Source organism: Lynx rufus, unplaced genomic scaffold (assembly GCF_022079265.1).
Source record: "Lynx rufus isolate CCGP_SWC_20201006 ecotype Redwood Valley unplaced genomic scaffold, mLynRuf1.p SCAF_29, whole genome shotgun sequence".
Lineage (NCBI taxonomy): Eukaryota > Metazoa > Chordata > Mammalia > Carnivora > Felidae > Lynx > Lynx rufus.
This window is the reverse complement of record NW_025814844.1, coordinates 3,212,136-3,232,512: the sequence shown is the minus strand read 5'-3', so window position 1 is coordinate 3,232,512 and position 20,377 is coordinate 3,212,136. Positions and strand designations below refer to the sequence as shown.

Below are 20,377 nucleotides of genomic sequence, written 5' to 3'. Positions count from 1 at the left end.
CCTCTCTCTCTGGCCCTCCCCTGCTTGTATGCTCTCTCAAAAATAAAGAAACTTAAAAAAAACAAAAACAAAAAAAAAAAACTAAAGGGCCACATCCTGTACTATTTCCTAGATTGCTCTCAATCGGACTCTTTCTCCCCGAGGTCTGCCCTTGTTCAGACCTCCGTCATACCATAAATACTCCCAACTGGTTAGGCAACTTAAAGGTTACTAAGATCTAATGATAGTATGAAATGTCTGCTGGTGTCTCTGCCCTTGTTTTTAGCCAATTCAATCCATCTTCTACAAAACTCCCATCGTTACCTATCCAAAAAGAGTAATCTGCTTACATCATTTTCCTGCTTAAAATCCTTATATGGCTCTCTATTGCCTATACAGGCTAACATACAAACTCAACAGTGCAGCACAAAAACATCCTTCATAACCTGACCCCAGCCAACATACCTTTCTAGTCTGTCTCATTCTCCACCACACCCCCACACATCCCATGCTCCAGGCACAGCGGACGCCCACTGCAAGGAAGACAAACAGGTTCAACTTCACGTGCCAACTCCAAATAAGTGGTAGTGGCTGCCTGAAGCAAAGCTGAGAACTCTGAAGCTGCTTATAAATTTAGCAGCAAAAATGCAATGACTGATGAAACAGTGTCTGCTTTTGGTATGGGGAAGTGGGTGTCAGCACAAATGCCATTCTACAATTTATGTACTACTGTTCTTTGAATAGTTCTTCCACATTTCTAAACCTTGTACTTGTTGTTGCTTCTGCCTAAGTGTCCTCCCTTTATCCCACTGCTCATCCTTCAAGGCCTCCAGAAAATTGGTCTCCTCTATGAAGTCTGCCTTACATCACAACAGCACAGTCACCCTCTCCCTTAGGCTCACACGGTTTTCTGTACATGTCTCTATCACTTTAGAATTACTGTAACTGTACTGTAAGTGTTAGTTTATGCACCTGTGATCTTCTTGAAGGTATGGGTGCACTTCATTCTTCTTTGTATCTTTAAACCTGGTACAGTACACTTAGAAGGCACTCAAACACTGGTGAAATGAATAAATGAAATCGTGGGATGGGCGATTCCTCTAACATGATATTATCACTAAAATCCAGGAAGATATGGCCAAGCCCAGAACCAGACAACCTGTGGTGACTGACAGTGGCATTCTACCACTATTCATCACCTATCTCTATATATATCTTTATCTCTGAAAAATACAAGATATGAGAGAAGTATACTGGGTAGAAATTTGGCTTCCAATTAGACTGGGCCATGAATGGGAAATATGAGGAAAAAAGACAACAGACCCAAATTTTTAAAAATACATTAGCCCAAGTAGCATAAAAAGATCTGAGAGTCAGTTTTCAGAAGTTACATATGGACCAGCAAATCCTGCTATTATTAGTGATATAGCCTTTCCATATACATGACACTAATCAAATCCTGATGAAATTCATACTAATGTCCCAGATTGGTTTTAATTCTTAAAATTTGGGAGTGGCATCAGGGAAATGTAAATCAAAACTACAAGGAGGTGTCACCTCATAGAAAATGGCTAAAATCAACAACACAAGAAACAACAGGTATTGGTGAAGATGTAGCGAAAAAGGGACAATTGTGCACTGTTGGTGGGAATGCAAACTGGTACAGCCACTATGGAAAACACCTCAAAAAGGTAAATATAGAACTACCCTACTACTACAAAAACACTAGTTGAAAAGGATACATGTACCCCCTATGTTTATAGCAGCATTATTTATGATAGACAAGATATGGAAGCAGCCCAGTGTCCCATCAATTGATGAATAAGGAAAAAGTGTTACAAACACACAACGAAATATTATTCAGCCATAAAAAAGAATGAAATCTTGCCATCTGCAATGACATGGATGGAGAGAGTATTATGCTAAGTGAAATAAGCCAATCAGAGAAAGACAAATACCATATGACTTTACTCATGTGTGGAACTTAAGAAACAAAGCAAATGAGGAAAGGGGGGAAAAAAGAGGGAGAAACAGAGACACATAAACAAAGAAACAAACTTAATTACAGAGAACAAATGGATGGTTCCAGATGGCAGGTGCTTGGGGGTATGCATTAAATAGGTGATAGGAATTAAGGAGTACACTTGTGATGAGCACTGGGTAACATATGGAATTGATGAATCACTATATTGTACACCCGAAACTAATATAACACTGTATGTCAACTAACTGGAATTAAAACAAGAACTTTTTAAAAAATTAAAATTAGGGATGCTTGGGTGGCTCAGTCAGTTAAGCATCCAACTTTGGTTGCTCAAGTCATGATCTCATGGTTCATGGGTTCGAGCCCCGTGTTGGGCTCTGTGCTGACAGCTCAGAGCCTGAAGCCTGCTTCAGATTCTGTGTCTCCCTCTATCTGACCCTCTCCCGTTTGTGTTCTGTCTCTCTTTCTCAAAAATAAGTAAACATTAAACATTTTTTAAATAAAAAATTAAAATTAAAGGTGCATGTGAGCGGCTTGGTCGATTAAGTGTCCAACTTTGGCTCTCAGGTCATGATCTCACAATTCATGAGCTCAAGCCCCGCATCGGGTTCTCTGAAGTCAGCACAGAGCCCGCTTCAGATCCTCTGTCCCCCTCTCTCTCTGCCCCTACCCCACTTGTGCTCTTTCTCTCTCTCTCTCTCAAAAATAAATAAGAACATTAAAACAATCTTTTAATAAAATTAAAAAACAAAATGTTTGTGAGATGCAATCATTTTGGAAAAAAACTTTTGGCAGTACCTATTAACACTGAAAATACCCAACTACTATGAACTAGCAATTCTACCTTTAGGTATATACTCAACACAAATGCTATATTCGTTCACCCAAAGATCTGCTTAATAATGTTCACAACAGCATTTTCCATAATTTCCAATAGCTCAATATCCAAATGTAGGATCCAAAAAATCAAACAACCATGGATAAATTATAGTATATTAATACAAGGGGGTATGATACTAAAATGTGAATGAACTACAACTATATGCAACAATATAGATCAATCTCAGAAAGCTCAGAGAAAAAACTCACGCATTAGGCTGTATAATACTAGTTGATTCTGTACACATAGGTTCACATATATGCAAAACTTATGGTGTTAAAATTCATGACAGTGGTGACTCTTGGGGTGGCTGCTGACTGAAAGGGTATACAGACAGGTCTGCTGGGATGTTAATAACGTCCTGTTCCTTGACCTGTATTCTGATTACAGTGTATTCACATTGTGAAAATTCATCATTTATAATTTATGCACTTTTCTGTGAGTTATACCTTAATGAAAATTCGCTTTTAAAATAAAGACAAGATAGAGACATTTACAAATAACAAAAACTGAGTGAATTTAATAGTAACAGACTTGCACTAAAGTAAATACTAAAGAAATTCTTCAAACAGAAGGGAAATGATCCCAGAAGAAAGTATAGTAATGCAGGAAGAACTACAGAGCATGGGAATGGCAAATATGTGAAAAAATCCAAATGAATATTAAATTGTACAAAAATGATGTCTTATTTTAAATCTATGATAAACTAAAATACATGTCAACAATCATAAAACAACAAAAGGAGATCAACGAAGTTAGGATGTTCTAAGATCTCTGCACTGTCCAGAGAATAATACAGTAAGTAGTTTATATGAGATTTTAATAAAAATTCAATAATGCATGTTTGGTTAAGATATTTTATGAGCATATCACAAGAATATATTTTATCCACACCCTATACTCCAGAGCAGTAATGCAAATGCATGTTTACAAAATGGACAACTATTTCAAATGTGATCAATCACCAACATTCTGCATGGTTCTACTGCAGCCTCAGGGACAGCTAGCCCTGAGTATCCATAACTACTTATAACAGGAAGGCCAATGATGACAAGATTTGTCCCAAACCAGTTCTTGACCACCCACATACTCCAGTCACTCCATACTGGACCCCAGGCCACATTTCACTGACCTCCCCTCAGCTCCAGTATATCCAAGTTGATATCCCAATCAGGCTCCCCTGGCTTTAGCCTCCAGGTATCTCTCCCTTTGGGTAAACAGCGTGTACAGACTGCTCTCTCTCAACCTCTGTATTCAACTTGGCTCTATGGTATTCATTACATAACTGCGGAAAAGATGTGGTAGGCATGCCAGTAAAAGCGAAATACCAGAAAGAGATACCTCACAAATCTAACAAAGTTTGAACACCAAAAAAAACTATGCCTTATGCTATTTGAATTCTTCTTCTATATTTAAAACAAAACAACACCAGCATCAACAATCATACCCCGTGCTGGGCTCCTTAGAGGTATGTCTGATTGTAGGGCCAGGACAAAATACATACACATCATAAACCTTAAAGTTGTAGCACCAGAAAGTAAAGATGTGCTCAAAAACACAAAAGGATGGCTGCATGTCAAAGGGACACAGGAGCCAACATGAAGGAGCTTCCAATGGCTACAGCTGGAACAATTTGAGCAACAAAATAACATGGTAATGAATAACGAAGTATAAAATATACATGATTCCAGAATGATATAAATACATAAATGGGGGGGAAAGGGACAAATCTTCCTTACAGAAGAAGTCCAAATAATACTAAGTAGTAACAAAACATAAAATTATATTAAAATTAAGTAATATAAAATTAAGTAGTAATAACAATATTAATTCACCCCTCCAGGAAAAGGCCCCCTTCTCGAATGCAGGCTAGACTTAGTGACTCCTTTCCAAAGAACAGATTGTAGAAAAGGTAACTCTTTACTGGAGAAACCCAGCAAGTAAGTGCATATCCCCAGTGGTGTCGTGTCAATATCGTATGCCTCCATCCTACGTGATGAGAGGAGCCCCTTTCCCTATGTGGTAATAATTCTTTGCCCAAACACATAATCCCAGTCTAGTCAGGAAAACATTAGGCAAATATAAATGGAAGGATAGCCTGCAAAACCCCTGACCAGTACTCCTCAAGACTGTCAACTCAGGGGAAACCAGGAAAGTCTAAGAAACCACAACAGACCAGAAGTATTCCATACTGTATTATGGAATAATACAGTATTCCATATTATACAGGAAAAAGGCCATTAACAGAAAAACTAGGGAAATCCAAGCGAAGTATGGAGTTTAATTAATAGCAATGTGCCAGCGCTGGCTTCTTAGTTTTGACAAACAGCACAGTAGAAGATGGTAACATTAAGAGAACTGGGTAAGAAGTACACAGGAATTCTCTGTGCTATCTTTCAAACTTTTCTGTATATCTAAAATTATCCCAAAATAAAAAGCTTATTGGGACACCTGGGTGGCTCAGTCGGTTAAGCCTCCGACTTCAGCTCGGGTCATGATCTTGCAGTTTACAAGTTCAAGCCCCACATCAGGCTCAGTGCTGACAGCTCAGAGCCTAGAGCCTGCTTCAGATTCTGTGTCTCCTTCTCTCTCTGCCCCTCCCCCGCGCTCGCGCTCGTGCGCGCGCGCGCTCTCTCTCTCTCTCTCTCTCAAAAATAAATAAACATTTAAAAAAATGTTTAGAGGGGCACCTGGGTGGCGCAGTCGGTTAAGCGTCCGACTTCAGCCAGGTCACGATCTCGCGGTGCGTGAGTTCGAGCCCCGCGTCAGGCTCTGGGCTGATGGCTCAGAGCCTGGAGCCTGTTTCCGATTCTGTGTCTCCCTCTCTCTCTGCCCCTCCCCCGTTCATGCTCTGTCTCTCTCTGTCCCAAAAATAAATAAACGTTAAAAAAAAAAAATTAAAAAAAAAAATGTTTAGAAAAAAACCACTATTTTTGGTAATAGGCAATGTTTTCCTCAGAGTTTTAAACAAATATCTAGAAGAAGATTGTTTCTCTTTTTTCTACTTAGCCAACACGAAGCAAGCAGGAAACATAATATGGCTCAGATGACACTATTATGAAAGCAGGATGGGAAATGTTGCCATTTTACAGAATTTGTGATGCAGGAAAGTGATTCTGACCTTAGAAATAAAACAGGCAGAGCGTGACTCGTCATCTCTCACCAACATTTAGTCCTTGGTAGATCAATGGTTGTTTTCTTCTAAAGATGAGTCATAATTCTTGGTGAGGCTAATGGCTTTCCAAAAGAACCCCAACTTACTTAAGTACCCATATCTGTATATAACCAAACTCTTTCCACTGTTTTCCTCTGCAGAAGGCAGAAACACAGATACAAAGCACAAACGCACTATTGCACAATTTCTGCCAAAAATGTCTGTGGCTACTCTCACATAATGCAACACAACTAGAAGTATGTTGGAGGGTAAACTGGAGTCAAAAGTGACAGCAATGTTACTGATTATGGCTAAAATATCTTAATTTTGTAAATGACTACCTGAACATATCACTGAAGCCCCACCCAGGGGCCTAGAAGAGGCTTGTGTAAATAAGTGGGCTCAGGGTTGAAGCTGCACTAGCTTCGTGGTAAACTTTCCACTGTGTTTATGTTTTATCTTCTCTTCTTCAATGTCTAAAACAATTTTTTTTTTAATTTTTTTTTTCAACGTTTATTTATTTTTGGGACATAGAGAGACAGAGCATGAACGGGGGAGGGGCAGAGAGAGAGGGAGACACAGAATCGGAAACAGGCTCCAGGCTCCGAGCCATCAGCCCAGAGCCTGACGCGGGGCTCGAACTCACGGACTGCGAGATCGTGACCTGGCTGAAGTCGGACGCTTAACCGACTGCGCCACCCAGGCGCCCCAAAACAATTTATTTTTATATCGCTCACTGCTTACACAATAGCAGGAACTCAATTCATGTTTTTAAAATTTAATTACCCAACATATTTGGACATACTGTTCAAATGGAATAATCCTTACCTATTACTGTGCCTGATAAGACATTTCACCAACCCCTAATACCATCATTCACCCCCAAACTCTACCCTGGACACATACACATAAATCTCAAAAGTTCCTTCCATTTAATGATCAGGATGTGAACACTCAAGAATTATACCAAGAATGAACAAGAATTAATCTTTTAAAATATGTTTTCACTATTTTAACCTTCTCCACAACTATTCGGTCTCTCTTTAAAATCAAATAGTATATTATTCCAGGACCAATTCTCCCACCAAATTAGCATGAAACTTGCTGAGAAGTTGACAGATCATGTCCTCTTTTCAAAGTCCAAACAAAGCCTGAATGTTTCCTATACCAAGGGATGCCGTTATTAGTATGCACGCAGGCTTTCATTGTTCCTCAAAGGAAAACCTATTACCAATCTAAGATTATTTTAAATCAAGATGTGGTCATTTTAAATGTTCTTTATACATCTACCATTATAGATACATCAAAGATTTTGAAACCAAAATCTGAAATAAGTTTTTTTTTTGTCAGATGAGTATTTAAGGACTAAGAGGCTGCTGAGAGACCATGCAATGGATCTAAGCTCTAATACTGCTGTTATTAATAATTCTTTGTGGCATCCCAGGGGAAAAAAAAAGTTTTAATCTTTCAAAGATCTGGAATATAACCTAAATTCCATCAATGACTCTTACTAAATAATGTGTATAGTAAAATGTGTTCCAAATGCCAGTTAGGTACACTGGTGACAAAGAGCAGGCTCTATATGTAGACCGTAAGTGTCTTTAACTCATTTGACAGAGGTGTGAAAGCAAAAACTTCATCAAACTGTTACCAGACAATAAGGTCTTACTATGGCTACAAGTACATAAACATTGGGTAAAATAAAAATGTTAAGTTATCCAGCTAAGAAGAATCATAAGCCCTCTTGATTCTAAGCAAGTTTCCTTCTATCATCACAGAAATAACTTCACAAAATATACTAATTCATGATTTAATCATTTTTACTCTTAAGACATCCTTTAAAGAACTAATATTTTCTTCTTTAATTTATCTCCTTCAGTCCTTTATCACACTGCTTTCATAGCCATGTTAGTATATGGCACTAGATTATATCTGAATGCTAAATAAAATTGCCTATTCCTTTTTTTTTTTCCGTATTGGTCTCATTTCCGTGTCTCCCACATCTTTCATCATTTTCCGATTTCTTTTACAAAGTATTTCTAATTTAATTCAAACTGATTGTGAAAATTCTGGATGTATCAACACTGTTAAAAGTAAACAAGAACTAAAATCAATTACTACTATATTCAACCCCAGAACAAGTTCAGAAAGCATGTGAGCAACATGCATCCCACGCATCTATGGGATTAAGAGGAGCAATACTACTGATAGGGAACCAATACCACTTGTTCATTCATTCAACAGCAGAGGGAACAGTGGCCAGCTGAAAGACTCACTCACTGGAGGATAACAGCCAGGATCCGATTCTCCACTCTGAACACAACCCTGTGTACCACTCATCATCTGCTAGACCAATAGTTCTCAACAGATCACTTTGCCCTCCCAGGGGACATTTAGACATGTCCAGAGACATTTTTCATTGTTATGACTTGGGGGAGGGGATGGGTAGTTAGTGGCATCCAGTGGGTAGAGATCACGGATGCTGCTGTACATCCTATACAGGCACAGGGAAGCCCCATACCGAATTATTCATCCAAAAATGTCAATGGTGCTGAGACTGAGAAACCCTGACCCAAACATTTGTCCCAATTCTGAGTAAAAATGCAGAATTGCAGGACCAGAGGCACCATGGTGGTGTGAAAGGACACAGAATTAGGGGAAAAAGGAAACTAAAACTTACTGAGTATCTGCTACATACTAAGCCTTGCTGTTGTCATTTTACACACATCATCTCACTTAAACACTCTCTCGTGAAAAAGTCATCTATTCTCATTTTACAGATGACAAGGGTGGACTCAGGGTGACTGTATATGCAGAACTTGAGTGTCTTTAACTCATTAATTAAGGGAGGTTAAGGAAGTTACTCAAGGTTACTCAGCTAGGAAGGGGAGGAATCATGACCCAAATTCAAACCAAATCTGTTTCTAAGCCTAGAGGTTGAAAGACCTGGATTTTATTCAAAGTTACCAGTATGAATTTAAGCAAGTCCCTTATTTCCCTAAACCTCCATTTGGAAATAAATCAATGGGTAAATGTATGAAAATATAAATGCTGTTGATTGCCAACAACATACATGGTAAATGCCCTACAATGAAAAAGTACTTCTTAGAATTGAAGTGTCATGATTACCATTTTTCCTTAAAAACAATTTATACATGTGCACAGTATAAGTTATCATTAATTTTTAAGAATCAAGGTTAAGTGCTCAGTTGTACCTTCTGTAGCCATGCAACTACTTTTAAAGCCTAGGAGTAAATAAATTATAATAAACAACATTTTGGTATGAACTTCCTAAAGATTTTTAATCGGTCAACCCTAAAATGCTCAAGACTGTATCAACAACTTTGGTTGGGCTCTCTCCACAACTGGTAGCAGAAATCATGAGCAGAACTAAGGAAGAAGATGGGGTGCCTGTGTAGCGCAGTTAAGCATCTGACTATTGACTGATCTCAGTTCAAGTCATGATTTGCTGTTTGTGGGTTCAAGCCCTGCATCAGGTTCTGCGCTGATGGCTTGGAGCCTGCTTGGGATTCTCTCTCTCTCTCTCTCTCTCTCTCTCTCTCTCTCTCCATGTCCCTCCCCCCCCTCATTCCCTCTCTCTCTCAAAATAAACTTTAAAAATTAAAAAAAAAAAAAAAAAGAACTAAGGAACAACAGAAAATGTTGTTTATAAATCCATTGCCACTACTGCAGGGAAACTACTATTCTCTCCATGAAAAGAGTATTACATTGAGGTCAAGATGTTATCACTCATAGGAATGATGCAAAATAATAACGATAATTCATTTTAACTACCACCAGAATACACCCTTGTCTTTGACAAGTAAACTACTGTAGGTCCATAAACATAACATAAACCACACTCTTCTGGGATCAAGTTCAGAGAAAGATAATGTAAACTGCTGTTTGTTCCTTCCAGAAGTCACCAGTACCAAATGCTACTTCTAAAAGGGGGGTGCAGGGCACCTGGGTGGCTCAGTTAAGGGTGTGATGTCTGACTCCAGCTCAAAGGTCATGATCTAGTGGCTTATGGGTTCGAGCCCCTTGTCAGGCTCTGTGCAGACAGCTCAGAGCCTGGAGCCTGCTTCAGATTCTGTGTCTCCCTCTCTCTCTGCCCCTTCCCTGCTTGCGCTCTCTCTCAAAAATAAATAAACATTAAAAAAATAATAATAAAATAAAACGGGGTTGCACCCAACATTATTTTCCTTAGAAATGCCAGATTCCAAGGCATGGCTTTGCTGTATTTTATAATAAATTTATCTTTTAATATCACATTAATACACTGTAAGTAAATTATAATCCCGAGTATTTTCCACTAATGTTAAGTCAAAACTTAAAAACAATAAACACATCAAATAAACTAAAAACTATTTGAGATAAAATAATTTCTAAAGAATTATAAAGACTCAATTTAAATAAATAAAAGTTCTAAAATGTGTTTACCACACACACACACACACACACACACAAATTAATGTTCTGGTGGAATTGAAAGAATTGTTATCTATAACCTTGAACGTTTTTTATTTTAAATAAGGATTTGCATTAAATGTCATTTTACTAACTACTTATGAATTACATCTTTCACCGTTAGCATTTTGATACTTTCATCAACTTTCTAAAAGTGAGGGCAGATTATTTCTCTATGTTCTTAACATACTTGCCTCTCAAAAGACTGAATTACGTTAAAACTGACATGAAAAACCTATTATCAATCCCTTCATCACCATCACTAAATCTGAGTAAGCCCTAGCTACATATTAACGTGTAGGTGATAATCTTGAAGAATTTACACCAGACAATGACCTAACCAAAATCCATTTTGTTTATCTGAAATCCTGTCAACGTTTGACTCGACAAACTTGTTTTTTCATCACAACAAATTCTAATACGCAGGTAAATAGCAGTTGTTTTATAATTTTCAAGAGCTAGATAGAAATCATTATTTAATCTCTTTCCATCTCTCCCAATATAACAAAATTCTCCTCGGGGCTTTTTATATTTCCTAACCAAAGGAATTTGTTGCCAAATTAAAAAAAAAAATACTATTAGCTGACTATTCATTCTGAAAGGTGTAATTTTCGTGACAGCAGAATTAAGTATCCTTGGTGAGATCTCACATGAACCTTTCATAGCACCTATCACATCATAAATGCAACCCCAGTAAATAGCCCTGGCATGTAAGTATGTATACATAGCTTATCACGAAAAGGACCCAACCCATTCCATTTCCCAAACAAGACGCGGGCAGCTGTCCTATGACAGTGTGTACAATTACCAGCACCCTGGGCAGGTCGGATGGCCCAGCCGGAGTGCGGAGGGCGGCGCAGGCCCGCCCAGACACCCTCTTCACAGCCCCTCTTTGTGCCGCTACCCGCCCCCCACCCCCTGCTCTGACCTACGTGGGGCGCCGCTCCACCACAGCGCCAGCACCACCCTCCCCCGCCGGCCCCAGGCCCGGCTCCTCCCGGTCTCCCTTGGGAGGTGGGGGGTCGCGGGGCGGAAGAGCCGGGCCCAGGAACTGCGAGGGAAAAGGGGGTGGGGCACAGCGGGGATCCTCCTGTGGGAGGTAAGGGTCGCGGAGAGGGGGCAGGGCCCAGGGACTGCGAGGGAAAAGAGGGGCCGAGGAAGGGTCCTCTCGTGGCGGGGGGGGGGGGGGGGGGGGGTGTCGCGGGGCGGAAAGACCAGGCCGGGGACTGCGAGGGAAAGGGGGTCGCGGCGGGGATTCTCCGCGGGGGCGCAGGTCGGCGGCCTCACCCGCAGCGGGGGGCGGCTCTCCCGCGTCGCCGGGCGCCAGGGTGACGGCGCCGTCCCTCCAGACACGGATCTGCGCGGCTGAGCGCACGCGGTGGCGGGGCTGGCGGCGGCCGGCGTCCGCGGCACGCAGGGAGCCGCAGCACTGGTAGCACACGGCCCACGCCTGCTCCTCGTTGATGGGCTGGTTGTAGAGCCTCAGTATCTCCTCCAAGCTCAGCGCGTCCGGCGGGCCGCCCGCCGCCTCGGGGTCCGGCGGCCCCTCGCCACCCGCCGGCTCCGCCCGGGGCTCCCCGCCGCCCGCCGGGCCCGCCGGCTGAGCCATCCCGCGGGTCGGCGCTGCGCTCGGCCGCCGCGCCTTGTGCCGGCGTCTCTTCAGGTCCGGAGCATCGTCTCGGCGCGCCGCCGCCTCCTCATCCCCGGAACCGCCCCGCCCAACCTGGCCGCGCGCGCCGCCGCGGGGGACCAGGCAGGGAACGGGGCGAGGGCCCGGCGGCCGTGGGCGAGCGGAGCGCGGCGAAGACGCCGCGGCCGTCCTGACCAGGCCGCCGCTGCCGCCGGCAGCCCGTAGCGACGCGATGGCGTCCGCCGGCCCCGCCCCGCGCCCGTCGCGCGCTCAGTGCCCGGGCTGCGGAGCCGCCCCTCTAGGGGTCCGCCCGGCTGGGAGCGCCGGTGTGCGCTCCGCCGCCGCGCTGATCATTCCGACCGCAGCCATCCCCCGCCAAGCGGAGAGGCCGCTGGCGCTGGATCCCCCTGAAATTGGCTCGCCGTAAGTCTCATTAGGAACTCGAACCCAGCCTGGAGCGAATTCCTAATAAAGGTCTGTTGAACTGCTCCGGCACCGGCTCCCAGGCCGCCCCGCCTGCCCCCATCCACCGCAGGACCCCTCCCGCAGGGCGCTGATCCCGCGCCTCCTTCAAGCCTGCACGCGGTTTCTCTTGACCAGCCGACTTCGTACTGAGCCCGGCCTCGCTCCTTCGTCGTGTCCCGGACCCGCCCTTGCTCTTTCTGGAGTAGCTGTCGCCATCAATATACCGTATAATTTATTTAGATGTATTGTTTATTGACTAGGTCCTCCCATGTTCATTGTAAGTCCCATGAGGATGGAGGCCTTTTATGGGTTTTGCTCACTGACTTCCCCAAGCGCGTAGATCAGGGCCTGGGATATAAACATTTTGTAAATAATTTGTAGACATTAATTTCGGCATCCTTCCGGATTCATTTTGTAACATTTCTAAAACTCCTCACTAAGTCTCCAATGATCACACCCATCATAGTGCAATTAACCCAGTAGATTCAGACAATGTGGAATTGATATCACAGTAGCAAAATTGAACTGAGGGCAATTAGCCATAGAATTAAAGAAATACTGTACTCCCGAGGGCCTTGCTGAATTCATTAAGTTATGCAATAAAACATAATTCTTAGATAAAACAATCACTCATTGGTAAATGAGTTTACTTGGTAACATTCCACTCTGAGGCTAGTCCTGTGTCAGAACTTGACAGAGTTGAAAGCATCAACCAAGTAAGAAATGTATACTAACTACCAATAAAACTTTTAAGGCAGTTTGTGATATTAGATCTCACACTCTTAACAACTGCATCTTGCAGTAGAAATTACAGAGGTCTATTATTTATGCTTAAGATACCACATAGAGTAGTAGTGGGGAGAAGAGAGAAAATCAAAAGGATATTTTAAAAAAGAGTAAGGAATTAAAAGAGAGGGGAGAAAAAAGCTTCACCCTAGTCACCTTATGATAATTTCACTACAAGAGATAACAAAACCCCCCTTAAGTAACATCACTTAATCATAGGTTCATAATTCCATTTGCAAAAATGTGCTATGTGTGCCAATGCCCTGAGAAGAAAGGTCTAATTCTTTATATAGATGTGGAAACAAAACCCCTTGATTTAAAAATGGGAGAACATTCCCAAAATTTGACATTTAAAACGTTTAGATCCTGTGTGAATTTTGAAAATAGAGGGCTTTAAAACAGTCCCGACAATGCAGAAAACTAAATGGTCTACTTTTATGGACACCACCACCATCTCCTGGCTGTATAACATATTGCTGTCCTGTTTCACTCTGATAGCTACAGCCAACCAAGATCAATTACATTTTTGTTCTTATCTTAACTCCCCCACAAAAGACAATTTAAGTGAATTAATGAATTGATGAATCCATGAGCCAGTCACTTGCTACTCCTGGCATAGGGCAATAAATAAATCTCCAAGTAAAGGTTAACAGTGAAGGGAAGAAGGGAGTGGAAGTGAGAGAAAAATCCAAATTTTACCTCAAATGTTAATATTAAAAGATGTGTTCTTTAAAATGACTCCACAACAGGATTTTTTGTCCTTTCCTAAGTGATAATTTTTAAGCATACAAATACATTTTGGTCACAGGAAGATTACATAAAATAGGTGTTGTGTGTGTGTTTTCTTTTTCCAGATACAAAATCATGACTGATATACTATATTTCAAGTAACTTTCTGGCCTTTGTGAGTTTATATGGAATTAAGTTGAGGCAAGATGACAAGTAGAATGTTGTTTGATGTATGCAGGAAAAAAGGATAAATCTCCAAAATCTTAGCTATCTTCTATTATAAATCTCTTCATTATATAACCTGAACACTTGTTGACACATTTTTATACAAAGACAGTATACTTCTACTTTTTATATGACTTTCAGAACCCTTTGAAATTTTGATAAGCCCCATGTCCATCATCACAACATTCTGAGAAGGTGACAGCTGACAGCTCAAAGACTATCAGAGGTCCATATATTCTCAGGGCTGAGGCAGTACTGTGGAATGATTTGGCACCTTCCCATTTTCTCATTTTCAATTCAAATTCAAAGATTCAGATACCTTCTTGTAGAGTATATTTTGTTCCAATTTCTGTCACTGATTTTTTTTTTCTTGGCTTCACCACTTTATTTTTTTTTATTTTTATTTTTTTAAATTTTTTTTTCAACGTTTATTTATTTTTGGGACAGAGAGAGACAGAGCATGAACGGGGGAGGGGCAGAGAGAGAGGGAGACACAGAATCGGAAACAGGCTCCAGGCTCTGAGCCATCACAGACCGCGAGATCGTGACCTGGCTGAAGTCGGACGCTTAACCGACTGCGCCACCCAGGCGCCCCTTGGCTTCACCACTTTAAAAAAATTGCTCTATGTAGTTAAAATGTCTGAACAATTCAGATCAACATGTAAATGTCTCTTTCAAAGTGCTGTGAGATCTGTGAAAAATAGTGGCAAGTATTACTCTGAATATGATTTTAGTTTTCATTGATTTTGTTGCTGCATTTACTAAAAATGGAATTCTTGAAATTTTTAATCTTATATTTACTTATCATTTTTGCAGGATAAATGTACTTCATGCTTCACACTCTGGACATGCTGGGTGAGCTGCTATGAGTCTTTCAGGGAGCACAATCTGCCTGTGCAGCCCAAGCTTAATCCAGTCACTCCCAGACAACTGCTCCTAAGAGGCACATTCACCTAGAAAAGTGCACCAAAAAGGAAAAAATAGAACAGCATTTTTTTTCAGTGTTTATAACCTAAATTTTCATTGCCCACAATTATACTACTTTATAATTTTAAAAGTGAACATTTTATACTTTCAAAGTGCTTTCTTCAGTTACACAACTTGAAGGTCAGATATTATCCCTATCTTACAGAAGATAAAATATAGGACCTGTAAATGAAAGAGAAGGGACTGGAATCCAGGCCTCCTGACCAGCTCAGCTCTTTCTGCCACTTACATTGTCTCTCTACATTGGCACAGAGCAAGAAAAAAGTCCTCACACTTCATTCCTCACTCCACCAAGCATGAGTAGTAAATAAAAAGCAGATGTTTTGAATTTGTACATCCCACTATGATCAACTAAACTTTTGCTATTTCAAACACTTTCAAAGAATAATGTGATACCCCATCTCCCTCCATTTGTCCTGGCATTAAGTTTCACCATAGCGGTCATCTCCCGATAGTAATTATCTTCAAGGTGATCTATAATGACTCCATCCCCATCAGAGAATTGCAGATTATCACTCCTCTAAGGAGGCTAATTCCATCAACAATCCTAAGTGCAGTTTGAAATGTGCATCTTGTAATTTTGGTAATTAAACTGAATCAACCCAAAATCTTTAAAATTAGTCATGAAAACTAGCATATGACCTTATATTATACAGAGAACCAAAAGTATATAGACCAGATAAGAATACAACAAAATTGGTTTCTTCTGGTCTGTACTTGTAAAAGAATTAACTTTTTTCCCCAATGCCGAAGATAAATGTTCATTGAGAAACATTTAGAAAATTCCCATGAATACCCTTTTCCTAAGTTGTATTCTAAACCAGTTGTTTGCCAGAACATATTCATTCCATAGCATCTAATGTATTCATAAATTTACCTATCCTACTTTGATGAGATCAAGTTACATACCCACTGCTAAAAACTGAGGAGAAGTAGAGGAATGAGGTAAAATATCTCAACAGTAGCATATCAGTATGTTCATGAAGGATTTGGGGAAATACTCGGTCAAACAATAGTCATGTTTCACCTTATTAACGTGATTCTCCTTTGAAACAATTACTTTTAAACCAACAAGGAAAGATGGTCTTCTGATTCTGATAGTTAAGTGGAATCATTAGCTTCAATTAGTAAAGAAGATTCGATTTGGAAAAGACCTCATAGATCTAAATCTTAGCACAACCCATTATTTTACTTATAAAATTTTGAGTCTGCAGAGGTTAAGTGACTTACCGCAAATTACTGACAGTTGCCAAAAGTAAATATACTTCAAATATACTTCCTTTAACATAAGGTTTTTAGATCCTGTTTTTTACCCATATTACCTTACCTCTCATCAGATTTCAAGTTAGGATAAGCAGTAGCTTATTTCTCAATTCCAATGGAAAGTTGAAAAGAACACAAGGCACAAAAATATCTTTATTTGATAGCAAAATTTTGATGTTCGACAACACTTGCTTGAAAATTGTAGAGTTCTCAATAAAACTTTTAAGAAACCAGAGTTTTAGGTTGTGTAAGTTAAAGAGAAATAATCCATTTTCAGACTGAAGTCATATTCTGTTGTTGTTTTTTTCATTGTGATAATGAAGTCATACTGATGAGGTAAAGCTAAAATATTTTTTCAAACCTCTATATTTAATTTTTGCTGAACTTTATACAAAAAAAAAAAAAAGTCCCTTTCTTATTGTTCAAAAGATTGTCTTTTTTCCCTAGTGTGCAGGTAGAAGTCTGGAGCTGCTCTTGGCCCTAGCATATTCTATATGACTCTGTGAAAGGTTCATTTCTCTTCCAAGGTTTATATGTAACTAGCACAAAATATGGCTTACCTTTAATTCAATTAAATAAGCAATGAATTAAGCCTTGCTTTGGTAATTTTTGTGGACAGGTATAGGTAGGGCAGGACTCCTTACATTTTAGCAGTGCTTTTCCCTCAGGTTTTTCCCCAAACTATTTTCTTAACCTGAATTCTTGTGTCCTCTTGATCCTTTCTTAATAGCCATTAATGGAGTACAATGTCTTTCTTTCTCTTATTTGCTATGCATGTTCATTCCTCATGAGAACTGGAAGTATAAACCTGGTTCCTACTTTTTGTCTAGTAATCATAATCCTTTCTAAGAGATGTTAGAAAAACATCATTGACATTAAAATTCATAAAGACATGACTCCTAGATCTCAACCTAAAACTATGACAATATTTTAAACAAACTTCCTAACACTTTGCTAAGTAATTATCATTTTTCAAGTGCAATACTGTCATAATGCCATTTGACATTTTCAGTTTTAACTAAATTATATAGTATTCATTTTTTTCTTTGTAGCAGAAGCAATTTTTATGTTGTAGGGTTATAAATATTGGGCCAACTTTCCTCAGCTAAAACAGAGCACTAGAGCAAGCACCAAGATAATTTAGGCCAACTGTTCACAACTTTTATTCTGACCTAACACATAAGATAGAGGACATTTGTTTATACAACATTCCTACAAGCATATCCAGGGATATTTCACATTCTCAGCCACCTAGCTATATACCTCCACTTATTTCTCTCTATGATAAGAGGAAAGCTTATCATTATGCGAAAATGAACATGACATCATTAAAAGCCCAATGGTGTAGCGTTAACCCCTTGAATTTGTCTTGTAAAGTAAATTAATACATTAATACTTAAAACTCTTTCGAAGCACCTAAAAATGTGTAAAATAACTAAGAAGAGTTTATGAAGTAACATAGAAGTCTATTAAAAGATCACAAGAGATTATCTAATGCAAAGCCGTAAGTAACCTTGCCATTAAGTTCACCTGTGCAGTTCACGACACAAAAAGTAGCATTTTTCAGTGATTGACCAAATGACAAGAACCTCTTTTACATATATTTAAGAAAAAATATACTATATAAAGACATATTTCAAAAAGACTTCGGGTAATTCTGAAAATGTCTTTGAAAAAGAACCTAATATTGCCATGGAAATTTGCAAAGAAGTAACCTTTGAATTAATTTCTTCTACTATATTTAAAACAACTGCTACTGGTAATGTATAAGCTATTTAACCGATTCTTACTATCAGGTTTATTAAGAACTGAAGATTCCAACCTAACATCTTTGAACTAATCCAAAGACACTAGTTTTAGTAATATATTGCCAGAAAAAATTAATCAAGTTTCATTCAGAACATTATTTATAACTTTAGTTTAAAAAATTCCATAAATCACTGGAATTAAGGTAGTATAAAACTAAAATTGATTCTCATAAGTTAAGATGTAAATGAGAAACCCTAGAGCAACTATCAAAAAATAAATAAAAATACAATGACAAAGCGGTTAAAGACATTTAAATGCTACATTAGAAAATATTCACTTAATGCAAAAGCAAGCAGTAAAGGGGAAATAAAGGAATAAAAAAGGCATGAAACACAAAACAAAAAGTTAAATGGCAGACATTAAACCCAGCTATACCAATAAGAACATTAAATGTGAATGGATTTAACAATCCAGACAAAAGGCAGAGACTGTCAGATTGGGGAAAAAAATCAGATTTGACTATACACCATATACAAGGGATACACTTTAAACTGAAAGATATGAATTGATTAAAAGTTAAAGGATAGAAGAAGATAGAATCATGTAAACAGCAACCACAAGAAAGTTATACTAATATCAGAAAAAGTAGACTTTAAAACAAAAATATTATTAGAGACAAAAAGGGACATTTTAAAAAGGACATATGCACATGACAATTACAATCATATATATCAAAGCGCCAAAATATATCAAACAAAACCTGAAAGGAATGTAGGGAGAAATAAAAACTCAGCAGCAATAGTTGGAGGACTTTAGGGACACTTGGGTGGCTCAGTTGGTTAAGCATCCAACTCTTAATTTCACCACAAGTCATGATCACAAGTTTGTGAGTTCGAGCGCCACATCAAACTGTTAGTGCTGAGCCTGCTTGGGATTCTCCCTCTCCCTCTCTCTCAAAATAAATAAAAAAAAAGTAGTTGGAAGATTTCAATACTCTTCTTTCATTAATGACTGAACAACTAGAATAAACCATTAATGGATACATAAACAAGGATATATTTGAACACAATAAACAACCAGACCTAACAGACATCTATAGAACACTCCACCCAGCAACAGAATATACTTTTTTTCTTAATGCACATGTGAACATTCTCCAGGATAAATATGTTAAGCCACAAAACAAACCTCAATAAATGTAAAAGGATAGAAATAATACAAAGTATGTCCCCTGGCCACAATAGAATGAAATTAGAAATCAATAGCAGGAGAAAAAATTGGTTAACTCACAAACATATGGAAATTAACACACTCCTAAATAGCCAATGGGTCAAAGAAGAAATCAAAAGAGACATCAGAAAATACTTTGATATGGATGAAAATGAAAAAAAAAAACCAAAATTAATGAGATGCATATGAAGGAGTGCTTACAGGAAAATTTATAGCTGTAAATGACTATATTAAGAAGAAAGATCTCAAATCAATAACCTAACCTTCCACATTAAGATACCAGAAAAAGAAGTACAACTAAACCTAAAGCAAGAAGGACAGAAATAATAAAGATCAGGGTAGAAATGAATGAAAAAGGAATAGAAAAACAACAAAGAAAAATCAGTGACACCAAACCCTAGTTCTTTGTTATGATCAACAAAATTGGAAAAAAAAAGAGGGAAGACTCCCATTAGTAGGATCAGAAATGAAAAAGGGGGCCGCCTGGGTGGCTCAGTAGGTTGGGCATCCGATTTCAGCTCAGGTCATGATCTCACCGTCCATAGGTTCAAGCCCCGCATCAGACTCTGTGCTGACAGCTCGGAGCCTGGAGCCTGCTTTGGATTCTGTGTCTCCCTCTCTCTCTGCCCCTCCCCCGCTCAAGCTCTGTCTCTGTCTCTCTCAAAAATAAATAAACATTAAAAAAAATTTTTTTTAAAGAAATGAAAGAGAATCATCATCACTGGCCTTATAAATATAAAAAGGATTATGAAGAAATACCATGAACAACTGTACACCAAAATTAGATAACTTAGATGAAATGGATAAATTCCTATAAAGACACAAACTATCAAAACTGCCTCAAGA

At 39.3% G+C, this 20,377-nt stretch overlaps 1 protein-coding gene across 1 annotated transcript in view; it reads right to left on the bottom strand.

Annotated features, from left to right (window-relative positions):
• Nucleotides 1–12,175, bottom strand: part of SPIRE1 (spire type actin nucleation factor 1) — a 208,478-nt gene extending 196,303 nt beyond the window's left edge. The window contains exon 1 of the mRNA XM_047090345.1: nt 11,755–12,175. Coding sequence (XP_046946301.1) covers nt 11,755–12,076 — 322 coding nt within the window. The 5' untranslated portion in view covers nt 12,077–12,175. The remainder of the gene's footprint in view (nt 1–11,754) is intronic.
• Between the last annotated feature and the right edge of the window lie 8,202 nt (nt 12,176–20,377).